The 23,348-nt window shown below is 26.1% G+C and overlaps 1 protein-coding gene across 1 annotated transcript in view; it reads left to right on the top strand.

Annotated features, from left to right (window-relative positions):
• mmd (disintegrin and metalloproteinase domain-containing protein mind-meld) overlaps positions 1-23,348 on the top strand; it is a 499,030-nt gene that overhangs the window by 402,676 nt on the left and 73,006 nt on the right. The window contains exons 23-26 of the mRNA XM_075381718.1: positions 13,584-13,715; positions 14,210-14,216; positions 17,051-17,058; positions 22,566-22,637. Coding sequence (XP_075237833.1) covers positions 13,584-13,715; positions 14,210-14,216; positions 17,051-17,058; positions 22,566-22,637 — 219 coding nt within the window. The remainder of the gene's footprint in view (positions 1-13,583; positions 13,716-14,209; positions 14,217-17,050; positions 17,059-22,565; positions 22,638-23,348) is intronic.

The raw sequence follows: 23,348 nt of genomic DNA, 5'->3' as shown, positions 1-23,348 counted from the left end.
GTAAATAAGATTAACTACAGCAAAATTTAGTATACAATAATTTTAGTCTATGATGTTGGTATTACAAAATGTTGATAATTCAACCATGTGAAGTTGGAAATACAGTGACAAACACAACTGTCTAGATCTGTATCTCAGTGTACTGAAGTGAGCTGTATTGTCAGATTTGTTTTTCTGTGTTAAGTAGTTGTAACTATGTCATTGAAAGAAGAAAGGATTTTCGCTTTAAAAGTGTTTTATAAAAGACATCCTCCCTCTAGACAAACAGTGTATGACATACAAGATAAAGTTTTTGAACAAAATGGATCTGTCATGGATGCACCAAGATCTCGTCCCACAATAACAGTCGCAACAGAGAAAATGAATTGCGCGTATATTTAGCAGTGATGCAAAGTCCACAAAAATCAACAAGACGATTAGCCTCTGAGCCTGAGTTATCATGAAAATCTGTACAATGAATGTTGCACAAACATAAATTTAAAGAATACATTCTACGTTTTCTTCATGGGGTACTTGAAGTTTACCCAGATCGACGACGTCTTCAGTTTTGTGAAGCCTAACAAATAGAAACAAAATCTGGAGTTATTTATTAAAATTGTATGGTCTGATGAGACCAATTTTAAGTTAAGTGGACACGTTAATAGACATTACTGCACTTACTGGCTTATTGAAAACTGACATAATCATGTTGCTTATTGAGCAACAACTTAATCGTCCAAGTGTAAGTGTTTTGGACATGTTTAGACATACTTGGACATGCTTAAAAATTACATGGTTCCAGGACTTATGACATCTGCTGAAAACATTCAAGGAATTTACTTCTAACATGATAGCACTCCATCACATTATGCCACTGCAGTAGATTATTTGAATGAAACATTTGGCAGAAGAATGATTGGTCGACAGGCAGATATTGACATGCCTCCACGTTCTCTAGATATTACCACCAATTGATTTTTTTGTATGGGGTGTCATCGAGGAGTCTGTTTATTCTAGAAAGCTTCATACTATTGACAAACTGAAAGATTACACTTATGATGCATTCAGTGATTTTTCCAGTGATAAAAAACTTTGCCGTAGTGTGTAACAGTGTTCCCAAAAGACTGCAATAATGTATTTATGAAGATGAGAAATATTTTGACCATAAAATATAATTTTAATTATTGTCTAATAAATAAAATAAAATAAATTCAGTACTTTTATAAACGTGTTAAGTGACTTTTGTGCCATTCTGTACTTAGATAATGTTGCCACATACCAGATACATAACTGAAATTCTTTGTGAGGCAGTAACAACGGTGTAAATCCAATAAGGGAAACCATGCAATTTCCAATTTTTACTTGATAATAGAAATTACATTAACTGTTATCTGATAATTTTACTACATCCGACATTCCTGTCAGATTAAATAATCTGTGTATCCAAAGAATTCTTCAATAACATCCTAACTAAACATTTAAATAGTTAAACCTTATGTTGACAGTTACCATCCACAATTTTAGTACTTTGTCTATAAAATCATGTGAAATTTTTTATTTTTTCCCATTTTTGAACATCATATCTAAAATTATCCTACCTCCGTAACAATTTTTTAAACGTAATCTTTTTCGCAAATCCTTCAATCATGCTCATATCAAGATACCAAGATTTATGTTTTTAACAAAACCGATGTGGGATATTATCAACGTATCTTTTCTAAATAATGATTGAATTTCCCGTTTTCTATAAATTATTGGAAACAGTAATGACATCAAAAAAGTTTTACCTATCAACTCGAGTAATGATTTTTTTTCAAATACATAAATTGCAAAGTGAAAGAGTTAATTGTTATAGGAACAGTAGTATAATAAAAAATTTCCACTGGGCTGGTCTCATGGTTAACATTTCCAAATCAGCTGATTTCAAAGTTGAGAGTTCTAAGATTCAAATCCTACTTTTAGTTACTTTTATACAGATTTGAATACTAGATCATCGAACTGTTGTTTTTTGGTGGTTGGGTTTCAATTCACACACATCAGGTCAACCTGAGACTGTATAAGACTATACCTTATTTACATTCATACATATCATTCTCTGAAGTAATACCTTACTGTGGTTCCGGAAGCTAAACAGAAAAAAGAGAGTACAGTAAAAAATACAGACAGCCTTTATACAGTAGAAACAATAAATGGTGCTTTATTGTATGCTGCATTTACAACATTATTATTATTGTATATTCATGGATCAGTATAGGGAAATTTCAGGTTTAAATGTGATAATTTCAGTTAATTGTATCAATAATGATAGATTTCATTGTAAAATATATTTCCTAAAGTATTGAAAATGAGTTTTATTTTGTATTAAAGGTTTATTAAACACATGGAATACTTGAATATTCTTTTTCTGTTATAAATTTAGATTTCAGTTATAATTTAACATATCAGGTTTATCACTTTTTTTGGCCTCCGTGGCACAAGTGGTACCATCTTGGCCTTTCATCTGGCAGTCCTGGGTTTGAGTCCCGGTCAGGAATAGCATTTTCTTGAATGCATTCATTCATCTCATCCCAGTGGATGAGAGCATACCTAATTGTGGTCTCAAAGGTCAAACAAAAAAAATAATAAAGTTTTATAATTTTTTTATTAAAAAAAGATTCTTTTGAATTTTTTAGATTATTTTTTTCTTTTCATTCTGATCACTACCAATCACATTTTCATATTTTTTAACTTCTTTTCCTTTTCCCCAAAAGTTTCCATTCTTTTGTTCTGTTGTCAATTTTCTTCTATCCATCTATTCAGGTTTATACCTTCTTTTTCTTTCTCTCTGAAAACCTATATTCTCAAATCACTTTTACAGATTATTATTAATTAGAATTATTTTTTTTCAAATTGGCAACTCTTTGTCTTTTTCCCCTTTTTTGCTGATTAATTCTTATATTTCAGTAATATTCAAATCATTTGTTCAAAGATAAAGTATATACAGAGTTGCTTATTTTTATGTAAACTTTTTTTTCTTATTTAAACTTTGACTTTTTGATGTTATTATCTTAAAAATAATTATTAATTTCTGGATACTATTGTAAAGTAATTTTCCATATATAAACAAAACATTTCATTTAAAATTTTGTTTCCAACCTGTACTTAGTAAAAGAATTTTAGAACAAATGAGTTTCATATTAAAAATTTGTTGGTGGTATAGTGGAGAATGTAATTCATACATTCTTCAATAGGAGGCAGTTCAATAATTGATGCAGGTAGTAAAGGATGTAGAAAATTTATATTAGAATATGAAAATGAAGGCTTTAAGACGAGATGAATAAATTTCAATACAAAGCCAGTCAAAATTTTAAGTTGAACATTATATACTGAATATTAATGAAATTTTTTTCTAACATATCATAAATAAAATAATACGTATTAGGTAGAAGAATGTGAAAGAAATATATAATTACTTTTTACCTATTACCATTTAACATTTATTATTTATTTACCATTTAACAAATGTGCTCATGAGTCACACGTTTCATTTGTGAAATAATTTTCTTTTAAATGCTTAAAAATATTCATAAATATGCAACAATAAAAAAATATATATAGTCTTTTAAAAATAAAATAGGTGACAATATTTTTTAAGTTGTTGACTATACCAAGATTATATGGTAGTGAAATTGGATTCTCATGATAAGAAAGGAAAGCAGCGTTATTAGGTTGTAGAGATATAATTCTTGTGAGTTGCCAGCCTTCATGGCGCCAGTGGTAGCATCTCGGCCTTTCATACAGAGGTTCCAGTTTCGATTCCCAGTCAGGCATGGCATTTTCAAACATGCTTAAAATCATTCATCTCATCCTCTGAATCAATACCTAACGATGGACCTGGAGGTTAAACAAAAAAAAAATTCTTGTGAGTTATAGTTTAATTTCATATTAACTTTTGACTATTATTATATTTACTAAATTAAAATTAGAAAAAAAAAAGCCTTTAAAAATATAAGTATTTTTAATGTCCTTGAAATAAATGATAATGAAATTTTATTCACCAATTAAGTGATTTCCATGTTCAAACATTCATCGTATATTTCAACAGAAATATACGATGAATGGATGTAATGCAGGATGTAATTTTGTAGACAAAACTGATATAAGAACCTTTATAGTATTTCTGACCCTCTTAATTGTAGAAGAAATACAAGAAATTATTTTTAAAAATAAAATAAAAGCATTACTATTATCGAGCATTATTCATATTTGTTAAGTAAGTGCCTGACCGTAACGATTGTAGGCAATCCAAATCCATTACAAGTCAGTCATGAAAATAGCATAATTTTTTTTAAAGAATAATTAAAACATTTCATGCCAGGTTTTTTTTTTTTAAAATGAGGAGTGAAATGGTTTCCTATTGCTGAACCAAAAAAGCACTAGATAGGGAATCTTGGAGAGCTGCATCAAACCAGTCAAATGACTGAAGACAAAAAAAAAGAACCAAAAATACTGTTTATGATTTATATCAGCATCCCATGCCCAACCAAAATTGAGGTGAATTCAATCATACAAGTATACATTTATTCTGATTTATTGCATCTGTTACTGTTTTATTCATAAACATTATTAGGGTAGATAGTTTAAAACAACAAATTAATTTTACCAATTTTTGTTTTTTTTTAAATAATCCTTTATGTACGCTGCTTTTGTTTTTTTGCACCCAGAATCTGTTAAAAGTTAAACATAAAAAATGTATTTATTGATGATTTGTTATAAATTTATAATAATTCACTTTTTTTACATATTTATATTATAAGCTGACCTTTGTAAAAAAAAATTACATTAGCATCTCTGCCTTTCAGAAGGTCCTGGGTTTAAATCCTGGTCAATCCTGACATTTTTTTTTTATTTTATAAAAATTCATGTTTCATTATTATAAATAGAAACATAAATAGAATTAATACTCTTGTTAGTGAATGGCTAATATAGAGTAAAAGTCTTTCATATTGTTGATAGTTATGGTCATTTTAAATATTTTTATTTTACGTAAAACTTCTTATTTAAGAAATTATTTATTAATTTTACCAGTAATAAGATTTGTTTCAAAATTATAAAGTATTAAATTTGAAGAAAAAAGTTATTTTATTAAATTACTAGCAAAATCGGCAATGCTTCACTATTGCTAGATTTGAGTATATGAACACAATTGAAAGTTTGATAAAACATTAACAAAATTAACATTACAGAACTTCAAAAAATTTAACCTTTCCCTTTTTTCCCACTTGTGTTTCCCATTTTCATCTTTACCATATTCTCTTTTCCCTTACCCCATTTCCCATTAACCCTTTCCCACTCCTATTTATTTCTCCCTTTCCCCTTTTCCCTCTCCTTTCCTCTTTCCGTTTTCCCCTTATTCCATTTTCCCCTTTTTACCTTCTTCCCTTTTACATTTTTCAATTTTTCCCTATTTACCTTTTTCAGTTTTTCTTTTCTCCCTTTTTTCCCCATGCGTAAATCGGTCCAGTAGATTTTTTAGTCTATAGCAGACACACATATTAGAAACATTGAAATGAATTGTAAAATTATATCCAACTGATAGCACTGTTTTTCAAAAAAAGCATTTTTTACCTGTCATAGGTGTGACATCTATATAATAGTAGTATATAAAATATTAAAATGTAACTTTGTGTCAAAATTTCAAAGCAATCGGTGAAGAACTTTTCAAAATTTAACATTTTGAACAAACGAACATCTACATTTTTATTTATATAGATTGGAATTGTTTATGTTACATTTTTGATAATATTTCTATCATAAAATTTCTCTTTTAATTGTCTTTTCTTATTGTTTCATCTCCTCTCTTATTTACAGAAAAAAAAAATTTCGGTTATGATAATAACTTAAATTATAATTTCCCTTAGTAACATTAATTCTGTTATTTTATACTGTAATTCCAGTTGAAGTTATTGTGATTTTTTTTTCTAATTAAATATACGTATAATACGAATAATATTGTTTCAACAAGCATAGTTAAAAAGAGTTTTTTCGGTTGGAACCACTGGGTGAAACAATTTTACTAGCATCATTGCAAAATGTAACAAATGTAATAAAGATAAAAAACCTCCATTGAGTCCTCTGATAAGAATAAATTGCTTCCACTATAACCTGATTGATGGTCCTACAATAATTCTTGTATTGGCTATTATAGTGAGTAGCATCGTAGAAACATAAAGTGAAATAAAATACAAATTATTATATATGGTTTTAAAACAGCTTACCAAATTCAAATTTGATTTCCTCGATCGCTTTCGGCTGTTCTGCCATCTTCAAGAGGATAATTATGACTAACTTATATAAAACTATAATCTTACATAATTAAATTATATATATATATATATATATATATATATATATAGAAATTGATCGTCATTGTTAAAAGTCGTCAAAAATTAAAGTTTTAAGTCTAAGTGACTACATCCATAGTGTAATAGTTTCTCAATTGTTATCCAAAATGACGATCAATTGTTATATACATATAATTTAATTATGTAAAATTACAGTTTTATATATGTTAGTCATAATTATCCTCTTCAAGATGGCAGAATAGCTGAAGGCGCTCAAGGAAATCAAATTGGAATTTGGTAACCTATTTTTAAAATCATACATAATAGTTGTACCAAACGGTGCCATATTTGAAAAACTAAAATACCAATTGTCAAACCCATGTTCAATAAACGAATTCTCAATTAAGAATTTTTTTAAGTGCAATATATCAGCGTGGTTTTATAATTTTTTATTTTAGTGGCTTATGACCATTTAAGTTACTGCTACATAAAATTTGCTACCAATCTTCAAGAATGATGAAAACATTGTAGATTTTCTTTTCAATTTATTAAAACAATTAAAATCCCTTATTTTATTTAAATGATTTAATTATTATTGTGCTAACATTTTATTTTATTATAATATTTATAGATTTCTTTTTTCTTTATACATTTATGTAACACAATAAACACATACATAGTAATACAATATTCAACAAATATACTACATGTATAAGAACATTAATTTTGTTTTTTTAATAACAAAATTTTAAAAACTGAGTAAAATGCCCGATCTCCATGGTGGAATGGTAGCGTCTTGGTCTTTCACCCAGAGGTCCCAGGTTCAAATCCTGGTCAGGCAGTTTGGAATTTTTCATACGCTGTAAAATTCCATTTCCATAGCCCATGCAAAAGATTTATTTGACGATACCATCAACAATAAAATAATAAAATCATAAAAAATTGTGTATTTCTGTTTTTTTTTAATATAATATTAGGGGCAAAGAAAAAGATTTTTGTTTTTATTTCTTTGTATATAAAAAAAATATTTCTGTATCTTCTTGCTAAATGAAAATTTTCGGTGTTTTGTATTTCTTATAGTACTAGTGCATAATGTCAGAAATAGTTCACACAATTTTAAACAATAATGTATTTTATCAATCATGTTATTATTTAGAAATAGTTCCTGATTTTTAATTTCAAATAAAAGTTTATTAATTATAAAATAATAAGTTATAAATGGTTTTTTTTTTTATTCCAAAGTAAATTACTATAAATACATTTAACGAAATAAGTTACTTTCATGGTTTTTTTTAATTATTTAGAAGGAAATTGATATTGAAATTGGAATAACATTTTTAAAGTTTTATAAAAAGAAAAGAAATTATATATAAGCATAAACATAAAAACATGCCCCCTCTCGCATTTAGTTAAAGCAATATATTTTACATGTTTTATAATCGAAACAGATGTTAATTTTTTGCTTTACACTGTTTGTTCCAGTCTTTCTTATGGTTATCCCATTTTTTTTTTAAGCATGTGAGGTGCAATAAATAATTATAGTTGCTTTCTCTGAAATGAATTATATTAATTAGTCCCTATGGTGAACAGAATGAAAGTTTTACTTATAGAGCATTAATATTTTGGTAGGAATGGCATATGCTGATACGAAATAGTATATTTGGTTTCGTGAAAATGGGTATAAGCCTGGCATTTGATGATTATTATTTTTGAGAATGTCGGTCTATTTTTTTTTTAATGATGAGGTTCACGTCAAGTAGACCAACCATTATGTATATATCACTTAACATACACTCAAACATATATGTATATATATGCTCAACAGTAGGATTAAAATATCAAGAAAGATAAGTTATTTAATTTTCTCTTTAGGAACTTGGTAAAAGTGTGGAAAATAAGTTCTAGTACAGAAAGGAATATGATTAAAATACTATCAATTTCTTTTTCTATGCCAAAGTCATACATATATTTATATAGAAAAAAGCTAATAGTGTAATCTACGAATAAAAAACTTCAAACATTTAGGAATAAAAGGCCAAAGAATAAAACAAAGATTTAATTTTAATCAATTGTTATGAAAATTGCCTTTTATATCTGTTTCTGTAAAACATATCTGTATCTATAGGAAATTATGTATTATATATATATACAATGCTTCCACTTTGTAGAAGAAATTTAATTTATAATTTTCTATAAAAAATAAAAATGTACATTGGTTATTAATTATTTTAACCATTTAAAATAAGGTAAAGCATAATTATTTTGTGAATACTTATTATTATTATACCTAGTATAATATTTTAAAGTATTTTAAAATTAAAAAAAAAAAAAAATGTTTATTTTTCTAATAAAAGTAATTTTTTGGAACATCAAGATAACTAAAAATTTGGGATTATCCGTGGAAAATTGAAATGTATTTAATGTTTATCCCATTGAAAGATTTTAAAATTAATATATATTTATCTTAGATCAAAAAAGCACATACATTGTGTGACATTCTGACATTTTTATTCATCAAAATCCTTCCATTTATTTTTTTTAAAAAAATAATAATTTTGTTTATGCCAGTCAAAGAATAAGGCTTTGTCTTCCAAACAGAAGGTTCATCCTGTTGGGTGTGGCAAACAAAAAAATTATAGAAAAAAATCTGTGAAAAACAAAAAACAAATTTTTTCAAATGTCCTTTATAAATATTTTATAATTTTTATTTATTTTTTAATTTCTACTCTCGTAATCTTTTTTTTTTCTAATTTAGTTATGTATTTATTTTTTTAAATCTATTCTCTTTATTATTACTGCTATTGCATAATGTATAATTAATATCTATTTATATATACGTGTTTATATATCATATAACTGTTTGCTTTAATGGGTGTCGTGTAGCATGTTAAATGTTTTTTGTTTGTTTATCGTATAATTTTTTCTACTTTATTATTTATTTATTTTTTGTTACCATATAATGAAATAATAAAAAAAGAGAGAAAAACTATATATATTAATTAAATAATATATATTTGGACATATGACATACATACATTATACATATTATTCTGTTTGATGTTTGTTTGTTTGTTGGTTTGTTCGTACATTCGTTCGTTCGCTCGCTCGTTTGTGTTTGTTTGTTTTATGTTTTTATTATTTGTTTTTTTAAATATTTTTTAATATCACTGCTTGCACAATGTTTTTTAAACATATTTATATAATACATATGTAAATTTATGTATTTATATAATAAAAATATAGTTTTTAATTGTTCATATTAATTAATTAAATAATTAGTTTATATAATCATATTTTAGATTAGTTTTAAGAATACTTATTAAAAAACCATTATATTATAAAAACTTCTCAATAGGTTTTACTATAAAAATCCATACACAACGAATAATAAAGTTTTAATTATTAAATATTAGCATTTCTTTATATTTACTTTTATCCATAAGATAATTTATTTTTCTATCAATTGACAACTGCTCGATCTTTTCTTCTTTTCCTTTATCATTTATTAATTATTTAAATATATCAGTCTTCATTTCTTTTTTCTTATAATCGTTTTTTTTTTTAGACTTTGTTCAGTTCAGTTCTTCTTGTTCTTTTTAATTCACAACTAAGTTAATTTTTTAGTTATACATTTTAAACTTCATAACAGAGTCATACTGCACCTGTCTGCCATCTGAAAGGTTCTGGGTTTGATTCCTGTTCAGGTTTATTATAAAATTTCTTGACCAAGAAAAAGAAAATAAAATAAAAAAAATATTTAAGGTTACCGACTGGCTACAATTACTTACAATTGTTTTGAAAATTATATTTAAAAACTTTTCTTGTCCTGTTTACTACTGCATGATTTTCTCAAAAAATTACAAATAATATATTTAAATATATTTATAAAAAAAAAAAATGTTTCTAAATACCAAGCCATGTGACAGTTTTGGTTATCTTGCCGTTTGGTAGGAGATTGATTGTTCTGATATATCTGTGCATCTTTTGTACAGATCCATTGCGTACTTCACTTAAACCTTTTTAACATTTCTCAGAAGACAAGGGATGGATTGTTAGAAAAGTCAGTTTATCCACTAAGATGCTGTAATAAAAAAATCCTGTCAAAGAAATCCTGTACCATTCTGTTCTCGTCATGCTATAAATAATAATTTAATTGCTGCAGACAGATTGGGGTACTATTATCTTGAATGAATTCAGCCCATTACAAATAAATCACTTTACTCAACATATATATATACATAAAAAAATTGTTATCTTTCTAAATACTAATGATTAAAAGAACAGATTATATATATCTTTTAACTTTGAGAGAGGAGACACACTCATTATTGACGATAACACCCCTGGTTCTAATATCTTATGTACCTGTTAGCCCTATAATGGTTTTCGTCTTTCTTAGAAAATCTTTTTTCCTTGCCATATACTCTGTCGGTGACCCATTGACCTACAACCAGATATATACCTAAAATTTGTTGCCGCAGAGTAAGAAGGATGTATATCCGGTCAGAGCATCAACAGGATTTCCAGTAGTATTTGAAATTATAGAAACAAAATCCATTGTTTCTTGACAATTACTAATGAGTAATTGATTTTTCCATAGATCTAAAGAATTCTGCAACTAACATCAGTTAAATATAATATATCAGTAAATGAAATAATAAAAATGTTTTAGTCAAGTAAACGGTTGTAGGTTTAACCGAACAAAAAGTAAATATTTCATAATTTGTTCATTTTTGTATTTTAGATTCCAATTTTACTTGAAGAAGGAATATTAGATTTTAGCTATTAGATACTTCTACCGATAGATTACATATCTTCATATCTGATAGAGGATTGGCGTTACAGTTTGGATAAACATTTTTTTTTTTTTTTTGTCTTCAGCCATTTGACTGGTTTGATGCAGCTCTCCAAGATTCCCTATCTAGTGCTAGTCTTTTCATTTCAGTATACCCTCTACATCCTACATCCCTAACAATTGGTTTTACATATTCCAAACGTGGCCTGCCTACACAATTTTTCCCTTCTACCTGTCCTTCTAATATTAAAGCGACTATTCCAGGATGCCTTAGTATGTGGCCTATAAGTCTGTCTCTTCTTTTAACTATATTTTTCCAAATGCTTCTTTCTTCATCTATTTGCCGCAATACCTCTTCATTTGTCACTTTATCCACCCATCTGATTTTTAACATTCTCCTAGAGCACCACATTTCAAAAGCTTCTAATCTTTTCTTCTCAGATACTCCGATCGTCCAAGTTTCACTTCCATATAAAGCGACACTCCAAACATATACTTTCAAAAATCTTTTCCTGACATTTAAATTAATTTTTGATGTAAACAAATTATATTTCTTACTGAAGGCTCGTTTAGCTTGTAATATTCGGCATTTTATATCGCTCCTGCTTCGTCCATCTTTAGTAATTCTACCTCCCAAATAACAAAATTGTTCTACCTCCATAATCTTTTCTCCTCCTCTTTTCACATTCAGTGGTCCATCTTTGTTATTTCTACTACATTTCATTACTTTTGTTTTGTTCTTGTTTATTTTCATGCGATAGTTCTTGTGTAGGACTTCTTCTATGCCGTTCATTGTTTCTTCTAAATCCTTTTTACTCTCAGCTAGAATTACTATATCATCAGCAAATCGTAGCATCTTTATCTTTTCACCTTGTACTGTTACTCTGAATCTAAATTGTTCTTTAACATCATTAACTGCTAGTTCCATGTAAAGATTAAAAAGTAACGGAGATAGGGAACATCCTTGTCGGACTCCCTTTCTTATTATAAACGTATAAACAGATAAACGTTAACAAATTAAAAGTAAAATGATTTCTTGTGTGTAAACCATACTAATAGGTTGATTGATCATCCTTTCTTACCATCCACCTTATTTTTTTTTTATTGTTAAAACTTCCCCCCTCCAGTAACAATTATGTAGATGTTAAAACTGATCTTCCATGATTTTTTATTTTTGAGGATACTGGGATTTTAATGACTTAAGACCCAGTATATTCTAGGTGATGTTATCTAGTAGAGAAACTCCTCCTTGCGGGTTAACTTAGGTACTCCATTTTCTGTTTGCTAGTATAATAAACCTAATAATTGGAATCAAACTCGGTTCCTTTCAAGGATCTGGCGTCTTTCCATATTTTATTTGATTTTACCTTCTTCCTATTAAAAAATATATATATATATGTAGTAACCTCAAGATTATGGTAGTAATAAAAAAGGAAAGGTATTAAAATTTTACTTTATTATCTTACTGAAAAATTTTTTGTTTCAAGAAAGAAGTCTGTATCAATTTTTTCCTATAAAGGTACTACTAGAAAATTCATGTAGATCTTTATTTTTATCTTAATTTTTTTAATAACATATTATTTTAAGAAAATTTTTAAATCATATCTTACTCAATATGTATTCTTAGATAAATTTGTCCTTTGATGGTTAATGTTTTTTTTGGTAGTTTACTATTTATATTACATATAAAAAAAAAGTTTAGAATATTTTAATCCCTCATAACCAATTATATACTGGTAATTTTATTTTAAGATCTGAAAATCCATTTAGTTTTTTGAAATAGAGAAATTTTAATTGGTTTATAATCAATATATAATAAATTTCAGTATATTTCATATCTTTTAATGAGTTGTATCATTAATTTTGTGATTTTATTAAAAAAAAAAAGCTTTTACGAAAAAAAAATATGTAAATTTTTCAGTTATATTTTTAATATAAATTTATTAAAATATTTTTTAATCATTTTATTAATTTTTTATACTACCATAAAATTTAATTATTGGTAGAATATTCCATCATTATTTTAAAATAATATTAAACATATCATATGAAAGTCAATAACGAAATATTTTTATTTAAAATATTACTGTTAAATAATAGTAATAATATTAAAAATAATAAATTTTATAATAAAATTAAGTTTTAAAAGATATTATGAAAGAATTTAGTACAAACAGGTTTGTTCTTCTGTTACCTTTTCTCCCTGCCCGTCGTTATTTCCATTTATTTACCCCTTTTTCTGTTGATTTTTTTTTTTAATATATATATTGTATTTATTTGCTATTACCTTACTTTTAATTATAAAAATAAAAATTCTTTCGGTTACATTTATTTTATATTTATTACAATTTTATTGTTTATTATTGTCTTAATTTAATTATTTTTATTTGCTATTTTTATTATTTTATTTATTTTTTTGTTTTTGTTTTGTTCTTTTTTACTTTATTTTTGTTTGGTTCCGTTTGCACATAAATTCCACTTAGAAGGAGGTCAACGATGCCAAAATATGATGCACCATATGTTAAGAAACCGATCGCAAAGAAGTATACGAAAGCTGCTAATCCAGAAGAAGCTGCTATGGAAAGTGCCAATAAAATTCTTACATTTGGCAACATGGCGTCATACAAGTAAGTAAAATTTATTTATTTTTAATAATTTATTAAATTATTTGATTTATAACGTCTGTTTACACGTGTATCTGTGTTGTTATCTTATCTAGCTAATAAATCATTACAGCTTAATTAATTGGATTGATATACATTAATGAAATAGATTATATCTCATTGTCTCTACTGTTAAGTTGGATATATATATATATATATATATATATAAAATGCACTGGTTTTACAATTGAAACATTAATTTATTCTTTGAGGTATAAGAGGCATAATTCAGAGTTGCTTTCTCTGAAATTAATACTGCTCAATACATAGCCAGTCATTATGATAAACTGAATGAAAGTTTCACTTGTAGGTTGAATATCAGTTGCATTTCTTTGAGCTTTGCTTGTTGTGCAGCTATATATTTGGCCAAGTGAAGAAGCTAATGGAAAACAGTTCAGTCTTCACCTACCCTAGAAAGCCTGATATGGGATGCTTGTTATTTCTGAGAGTTGCTATGTTTTGGGACTCAACTATGTGTATTCCGTTATAAGGTGTACCCCAGCTTTTAATTTATTTTTATTTTTTAGGGAAAAAATAATCGTTTTTAAAGAATTGTGAATATAAAAATTTGATCTTCTAATCTAAAAGTTATTTGTGTATCTTTTCTTTCTTAAAAAAATAGTATTATTTTTTTTTTATAAAATTTTCACTATCTCTGTGGTAGTATTTTAACATTTCATTTACTGAGTTCTGGATTTCAATCTCAGTCGAGCATGTTATTTTACGTACATTAATACATTTATTTGTATATCTTATTCCCTCATATAATCTTTGAAGTTATGTGAATCTGTCATGAATATTAATGTGTCCCTTCATTTTTTTCATTAGTTTTTAAATGAATAAAGATTGTGGTTTATAAAACCAATGAAATTCTGTATTTTTTATTATTTGTTCATACCTATGTACACTTAAAATCAAGAAACATTAGTCTGTTCTAAAAATTCTGAATTTATAAAAACGATTGAATTCTATTTTGTTATTTCATTTTCAAAATTGATTCAATTGTTCTGAGATATCAGCTGTTAAGTAGAAAATATATTGTACTACAATTTTCATAGATTGACGTATGTTTTTTTTATAGTGCTGCTTATGTACCGAATACATAATTAAAGTAAAAAATTGCGTAGATGTGCTTTATTTCATGTTATCTTTATATTATGTATAAAACCAAACCAAAATTGTTTTATTTTGATATGTTCTCATTACTGCAATTTGTAACTGGTTTACTGTTTATATATAATTATCCGTGAACAACATAACTTGTTTTAACAATCGTGACTTATTTTAAATAGACATAGAAACCAAAATTTTAGTGTTAGTGTTTCATAACTTGAAATTTTTACCAGTCGACCGTTCCCCTCTTAATGAAAAACAAATTTATGGAATTTCATATAAAGAATAAATTATTTAAGGTGTTTTTTTTTTTTTAATTTACATGATCAGGTTCATTTTATAAAAAAGATTCAAACATTGAAAATTAAAGAAAACAGAATTGTATATCAAAGAATTTTTTCTTTTTTTTTAATTTTAATAGCGGCTCTTTTCCTCCAACTAGGAAATTTTTTTGATTTACATGCTGTCAATGAAATTAAATTAAAGATTTTAAGAAGAAATGAACTAAATAAAGGAAATAAAATTAAAAGCAAGTTTTGTATAAAACATTTTTATTTTCTCAATTATATATTTGTACTGTATATCTATTTGTACAGTTTACTATAAAAGGAAAGTATGCTGATCAAATTTTCTATCAATATTTTACAGACCTTGACATTTTGCAGTCTTGACACACTCTTAACAAAAACTAAAAAAAATAAATTTATCATTAAAAAAATTTCAGAAGGGTGTATTTGTATGAGGTCTGTTAAGGATAAATAAAACTTTATTTTTTTAATTTGTATTATTAATTTTATAGATCAGTGGTCCTTTTTAAATTAAATTTTTTTTGTTAGGGATAAACTGATTTATAATTTTTTTTTTATTTTTTTTTTTTTTTTTATAAATTTCCCCAATAGAGTAAGGAAGTCCCTAAAATAAAAAAATAAAAATTTATTTGAAATTTGGAAATTTTGATGCTAATTTTGGTAATTATGACTTGACAAGCGTAGCCAGGAAAATGCAATATTTTATCAGTTTTTTTTTTTTTTACATATACACTTATGCTGATGATATTGTTATATCCCAATAGGGATGTTGGGAATGAGATTGCTTTGAAGGAGATTTAATAATAAAATGTAAATATCAAATAATTTTTTTTTTTTAAAACGGTTATTTTTTGAACAGATCTTGCATTAATATAGTAAATATTAATAAAGAGTGTAGCAGAGGAGGTTCATGTGTTTTCACTAATGAATAAATCCGGTTGTTTTAATTATAGAAAAAAAGGTTTAACATTAAATTATAATAATATTTTTATTGAATTTTTGAAATCATCATACCTTAATTAGGTTAGGAAAATAATGTCAGTAAGATGAAATCCTTCTTCGGACGCAAATTTGGAGCCCTTCCTCAAAGCTCTGCATCGTTTTCTCCAACATTTCATTCGACACAGCTTCAATTTCTTGACAAATGGAAATTTTCAGGTCTTCAATTGTGACTTGTTCACGTATACTCTTGATTTTAGGTAGCCCCACAAAAAAAAAGTCATAAATTAATAAATCAGGAGAGCAAGGGGGCCAAGAAACATCGTCGAATCATGAAATGACATGTCCAGGAAACATTTTTGAAACCATTTCAATCATTGCTCTCACCGTGTGAGCTATGGCAGCATTCTGCGGGAACCATATTTCTCTCATGTTCACTGATGCTTTTCCAGTTCTGGACAAAGGAAGTTGCTTAACATGTTGATGTAGCGCACTAATGTCATTTTAACTGCAGTTCCTCCTCTTCAAAAAAGTAAGGACCAACAATCCCTATCTTGAAGTCACTGCACCACACTGTTACTTTTGAGCTGTGGTGTAGTTCACATGGGTTCTCCGTTGCCCAATACTGATAGTTCTGTACATTAACATAGCCATCCAGATGGAAATGGGCTTCACCACTCATCATTATAAGGTCATTTGTATCTTCTGTAAGAATGGCGTTCATTATGCCATAAAATTCTTTTCAGTTAGCTGCTAGATGATCATTATTTTATATGAGTGAAATTTGAGATCACCACGTCAGATGTAATGAAATGAACTATGTAACATATCCAGCGCTACAGCCTGTCGCTTAGCGAATTGCTTCTGACTAGCATAAACTGCCCTTTTCACTCTATCTACATTTTACGGAGTTCAGAATGAATGGCGAAGGCCAGGTGGTTTTTTCTTCATCACAGAGATCTAACTGCACCTCGACGTTTGACATTAAAATTTTGACGGAAAAGACATTGAACCTTGATCACAGAATCATTGTTTCTAAAAAACTACTCAATAGCAAATACGCTCCAACGCTCCATAGTGACTAAAACTGCATAGTCTGAGCTGTTCACCAGAGGTCGCTGAAGGTCAATACCGCCCACTTGCCACTGAGTACTAACAGTTTAAAAAACTTGCATTTACTCTTCTCCACTCTGCATTTAAGGTAAAAAATTGTCTAAAATGAAAAATGTTTGCATCTGATATTCTATCAACGGTAGTCAAAACAAAAACTTTTCACAGTTAGACTTGAAAATATAAAATTATAATCAAAATAACATTGAAATTTCTTGCAGTATAATATTAACTTAAGTAAATTATCCTGTTAATAAACTATTTCACATTTCATCAATTTATGGTTGAATTTAAAATTACTTAATACAATATTCTCATATTGTTTAAATCTTATTTTTATTATTAATATTTGATGTATTAAGTCCTATTGAACGTGCTTATGTAATTTGAAATAGAGATAATACCGACTCTACTGATGTGATTAAGTACGACTAACAAAAGTTCATAAATTTTTAATTATCTTACATATTTTTGTAAAATACTTTATCATAAGCATGGTGTGTTAGAAGTTATAATATTTTTTTTCATTTAGTGTTAATGTAATTTATTTTTATTCTTTATTGATTTTTTATTTTTAATTGTTTCTTATTAATTTTGTTTTTAAATTTAATAATTTCATTACTTATTTTTTATTTTATTTTTTCTTCATTAGTACAATTAATTTTACTGATATTATATTCTGAATCTGTTAATAGTTCTTTTAATAATTTTATCTTTATTATTATCAGGTGGGTTAAATTTAAATGAATTTGCAATTATTAATTTTTCTTCATCTAGCAAAACAACTTTTCTTAAATTTATTAGATTATTTATTTTTAATTTATCTTGTATATTATCAATATCTGTGTGATTTTGGTCAGCTCTATTTATTCCGTTATTTATTATTTGATTTATATAATTGTTATCATTCTTATATTGCACCATTATTACTGTTTTTCATTTTTATCAAATTATTTGTCTTTTTGTAATTTGATTTTTTTTTTTGTATTTATTAATATTAATTTTTATATTATATTAGATTCAAACATGATATTACCCAAAACTTTTAATAAATTCAAATGCATATTCTGCAATTCAGTTTCTCCTATAGTAATTATATTTTATTTCTTGTTTGATCCAACATTTTCTGCATATTTAGATATGAGATTTAATTTTAAATATTTTTTATTAAAATTTATGGAATTTATAATCTTACATAATTTTTTATATAAATTATAATATTATAAGACATTCTTGCCTGGTTGACATTATTATTAATTTATTTATGTTATTTCTAGTCCATAATCTCCTCTTTACATAAAATCTAGCTAATTATATAATATAAAAGTTATTCAGCCACTCCACAAAGTACAGAATTAATGAACATTCTTATCTTACTTTATTTTTTCATTAAAACGCTTTTGGGCATAAGCCCATCTTCAGTAATGTTTTTGTTTTTTTTTTTAATTTTATTTTTTACATTTACACAATAGATAACATGATACGTTAAAATTTATCGAACAAATGTTTGTTGTCAATAGAAAAAAAAAATTGAAATTTCCTTTAGCGTGATATCTATATATTAATAAGTACTGTACCGATTACCTAATTTATTTAAAATTCCTTATCAACTTATTACCAACTTAAATAATATTTATAAGAATGTCCCGATCAAATTCTTATAGATAAAACTGTTTACTTTTTCCCCTTACTCTAACTAAAAGATTAATAGAAAAGGGATGGTGCGCCAAAAAACGGGCAAGACCCTTGCGGACATCTAATCTTTCATCTTTTACAAATAATATAAATTAAGTTAAGTAATAAATATTAAATTGTATTATAAAACAATGTCAAATTAAGTATGATTAAGTTAAGTAATATTATAATTAGTATTAGGATTACTCAATTAATTATTAATTCTGTAAAAGTGAAAGAAATAATAATAATTCTGTCTCTAGATTCATTAAAAATCACAAAAAATTTCATAGTTAAATACAAAGAAATATTTAAATAAATTAAAATACCATAGTAGATTATACCCATATAAAACTTACCGGTCTGCCTAAATTACATAAAGAAGGTATCCCTATGAGACTGTTAATCAATTTTAAGACTGCTCCTAGTTATATCATTACTAAAATTATTCATAAAATAATTTGATCAAAAATTAATTTAGAATATTATATAAAAAACGGGTATGAGTTGATTTATAAATTAAATATAAATAATAAAAAAATGTTAAGCTTTGATATAACTAACATGTACCCCAGTATTCCTATTGATTAATTTCGTTAATAAAAAGACAAATTAATAAATTCAGATTAAAACCAACAATTATAACAATAATTAGAAATATTTGTAAAAAAAATATTTTCAGTTTAATGGTACATGTTATATGCAAGAAAACACGTTACATATGGGTTTTCCTTCATCTGCAGTAATGTCAGAAATTTATCTACAAGAATTTGAAAGTAAAATTATCTATGGTATAAGTCATATACATAAAATTATAAAGTCAGATATGCAGATGATCTTTTTGTTATATATGAACCAACTATAAATAACGAACATGAAATAATTTTAAATAAATTAACTTCTTTTCATTAAACATTAAAATTTATGTATGAAGTAGAACGTAATAGGAAAATAAAGTATTTAGATGTAAATATTAAAATAAATAAAAACAATAAAATAATAACTGGAGTATATAAAAAAACTTACCTCAAATGAAATTATTATAAACAGGAATTCCAGCTATCTTTAGTCTCGAAAAATTAATATTTTTAAAAATGTGATAAATAGAACAATAAAATACAGAAATGATAAACAAGAAATGTATAATGAGATAAATAATATAAAGACTATTGCTATAAAGAATTTATATGATATCTAGTTGGTCGATAATATATCTAAAAAATGTAATTCCAAATACTTCAATTACATTAGCATTACTTCGTTAAAAACCATAAATGAAAATGAAAACAATGAAAATATTTATATAAATTACTCTTGCACAAATAAAATTGTGGAAAACTTAATTAAGGCTTATTTTTATTTGTCTTCAATCATTTGACTGGTTTGATGCAGCTCTCCAAGATTCCATATCTAGTGCTAGTCGTTTCATTTCGGTATACCCCTACATCCTACATCCCTAACAATTTGTTTTACATATTCCAAACATGGCCTGCCTACACAATTTTTTCCTTCTACCTGTCCTTCCAATATTAAAGCGACTATTCCAGGATGCCTTAGTATGTGGCCTATAAGTCTGTCTCTTCATTTAGCTATATTTTTCCAAATGCTTCTTTCTTCATCTATTTGCCGCAACACCTCTTCATTTGTGACTTTATCCACCCATCTGTTTTTTTAACATTCTCCTATAGCACCGCATTTCAAAAGCTTCTAATCTTTTCTTCTCAGATACTCCGATCGTCCAAGTTTCACTTCCATATAAAGCGACACTCCAAACATATACTTTCAAAAATCTTTTCCTGACATTTAAATTAATTTTTGATGTAAACAAATTATATTTCTTACTGAAGGCTCGTTTCGCTTGTGCTATTCGGCATTTTATATCGCTCCTGCTTCGTCCATCTTTAGTAATTCTACTTCCCAAATAACAAAATTCTTCTACCTCCATAATCTTTTCTCCTCCTATTTTCACATTCAGTGGTCCATCTTTGTTATTTCTACTACGTTTCATTACTTTTGTTTTGTTCTTGTTTATTTTCATGCGGTAGTTCTTGCGTAGGACTTCATCCGTTCATTGTTTCTTCTAAATCCTTTTTACTCTTAGCTAGAATTACTATATCATCAGCAAATCGTAGCATCTTTTCTTTTCTCCTTGTACTGTTACTCTGAATCTAAATTGTTCTTTAACATCATTGTTAAATTGTTCTTTAACTGCTAGTTCCATGTAAAGATTAAAGATTAATGCTTATAATAATTAAAAATATAAACCTGTAATAAAACATTTAAAATTTGATAAAGAATAAAATAGTAAAAAATAAATATGATTTTTCTGGTATTTATGAAATAAAATTCAATAATTGTGAAAAAATATATATTGGAAAAACAAAGTTAAAGATAGATTTAATGAACATTTCAAGTTATTTACAAATAAAAAAATTTGTTTCTCAAATGTAGTTTCTCATTTAATAATTAATAAACATAATATAACTAGTTTAGAAAATAATTTAGAAATAATTAAAAAAGTAAACATTGAACACGAAAGTAATTATAAAAAATTAGAAATTTTAGAACGTTTTTATATATATAAATAATATAAAATGTATATATATAATCTAAATTCAGCCTGATGAATCTGCAGACAGAATTTGATGGGGACATTCTTATAAATATTATATAAGTTTGTAATAAATTGATAAGGAATTTTAAATAAATTAGATAATCAGTACAGTACTGTATTACATATAGATAGCATTTTAAAGGAAATTTTAATATTATAACGTTTTAAATAAAATTTTTTTTTGACTTAACAAATATTTGTGCTATAAATTTTAATGTATCATGTAATCTATTATGTAGATGTAAAAAAGTAAAATTAGAAAAAAAAACATTACTGAAGATGGTCTTATACACGAAAGTGCTTTAATGAAAAGAATTTTCTTTAATTCTCTACTTTGCGGAGTGGTTGAATAAGTTTCATATTGTATAATTAGCTATATATATAATAATATAAAATACTCTGCATGTATTTTATAGAACTCAATTTATTTCACTTTGCATAAAATCTATACACAAGTATTAATTAGTCTTTGTATTTCACAGCTGCATTTACACTACCACATATATAATTTTATGTCACTAATTATTTTAGAGAGAATTTTAATTGTAAAGAGAATACCAGTAATTTAAACTTATTGAAAAGTATCGCTTTTAGTAATTTATTAAAAGCTTTATAGTAAATAAATTTGTAAGTGATTTGCCTATTATGAATTATAAAAATTTTAATAATTTTGTTTGTAAAATTAATTATTTTTTAATTTTCATTATTATTTTTAAGGAGAAACTTTATGAAATGACATACTTCCATGAAATTCTGCATCATTTTTTTTGTATAAAAGTAATTCTGTTAAGATGGTTTGTAATCTAATTACAAGTAGGTAGTTGATAATATTAAATACCAGTTTAATCATTCGTAAGACAGTATTGTTTGTTAGATTCAAACTATTTTTTTTTTGTGCAGCTAAATTAAAATATTAGCAATTTTTATTTAATTTATAGAGTTAAATTCTAGTGAATTATAATCAGATAATTCATGTATTATGATTTATTTTTTTACTTATCGTTATATCTGTTTTGATTTATTGATTTACTTTAACTTGTTTTACAGTGATCAACAACGCGCATTATTCCATAGTAGTGGATTAAATCACACATCGAGAGGCATGCCATCCGGTTTTGAGTGAGTAAACCGCAATATTTTTAATATTTATTATAAACGAATATTTAATCTTATTTTAAAAAAAAAAATTGTAAATTTTGTGTTATTAAGCTGGAAAAATTCATCCTTTTATTTCTACTCTTTTCCTATTTTTCCTTGTAGTTATTCTCGTTTATTAAATGTTTTTATATACACATTTCCTCTACTGAGCCGAACTAGTGTGTATAACGCATTATTTAATCTCAGAAAGTGGTGCGTTACATTGTCTGTCCCGTTTTTTTTTTTTTTTTACGGTTGTGATGTGTTGAAAGCTTCTGAGGTACAAGAGAATCATTAGTCATAATTGCTTTCCTTGATAGTAATATTGTTCACTATACAACCATAACCAATGCTGAACAGAACAAAGATATTACTTTACTTGTAGGGTTAAATATTTCCTGTATTTTGGTAAGCTTGGCAGATAATATATTTGGCTCAGTGAAGAAAGAAATAGGAAACCACTTCACTCCTCAGGTTCTTACAATTATTATGTCACTTAACATTCATAGTATGTATCTTTATATTTTTTTAATCTATATTTATTTACTTTTCCTATCTTTTAAAATTGAAGAAAAAAGTTTTATTCCGTACAGTATTCTCTTCAGATTTTTGTCTTTTATGGTGCAATGCTTAAAAATATTGAACCATTTGATTTGTTTCGCCTGTGTTAGGTAGATTTCATAAAAAAGCTAC

Source organism: Lycorma delicatula, chromosome 13, assembly GCF_047948215.1.
Source record: "Lycorma delicatula isolate Av1 chromosome 13, ASM4794821v1, whole genome shotgun sequence".
Lineage (NCBI taxonomy): Eukaryota > Metazoa > Arthropoda > Insecta > Hemiptera > Fulgoridae > Lycorma > Lycorma delicatula.
The sequence above is the reverse complement of the archived record's forward strand: the minus strand, read 5'-3'. Positions and strand labels throughout refer to the sequence as shown.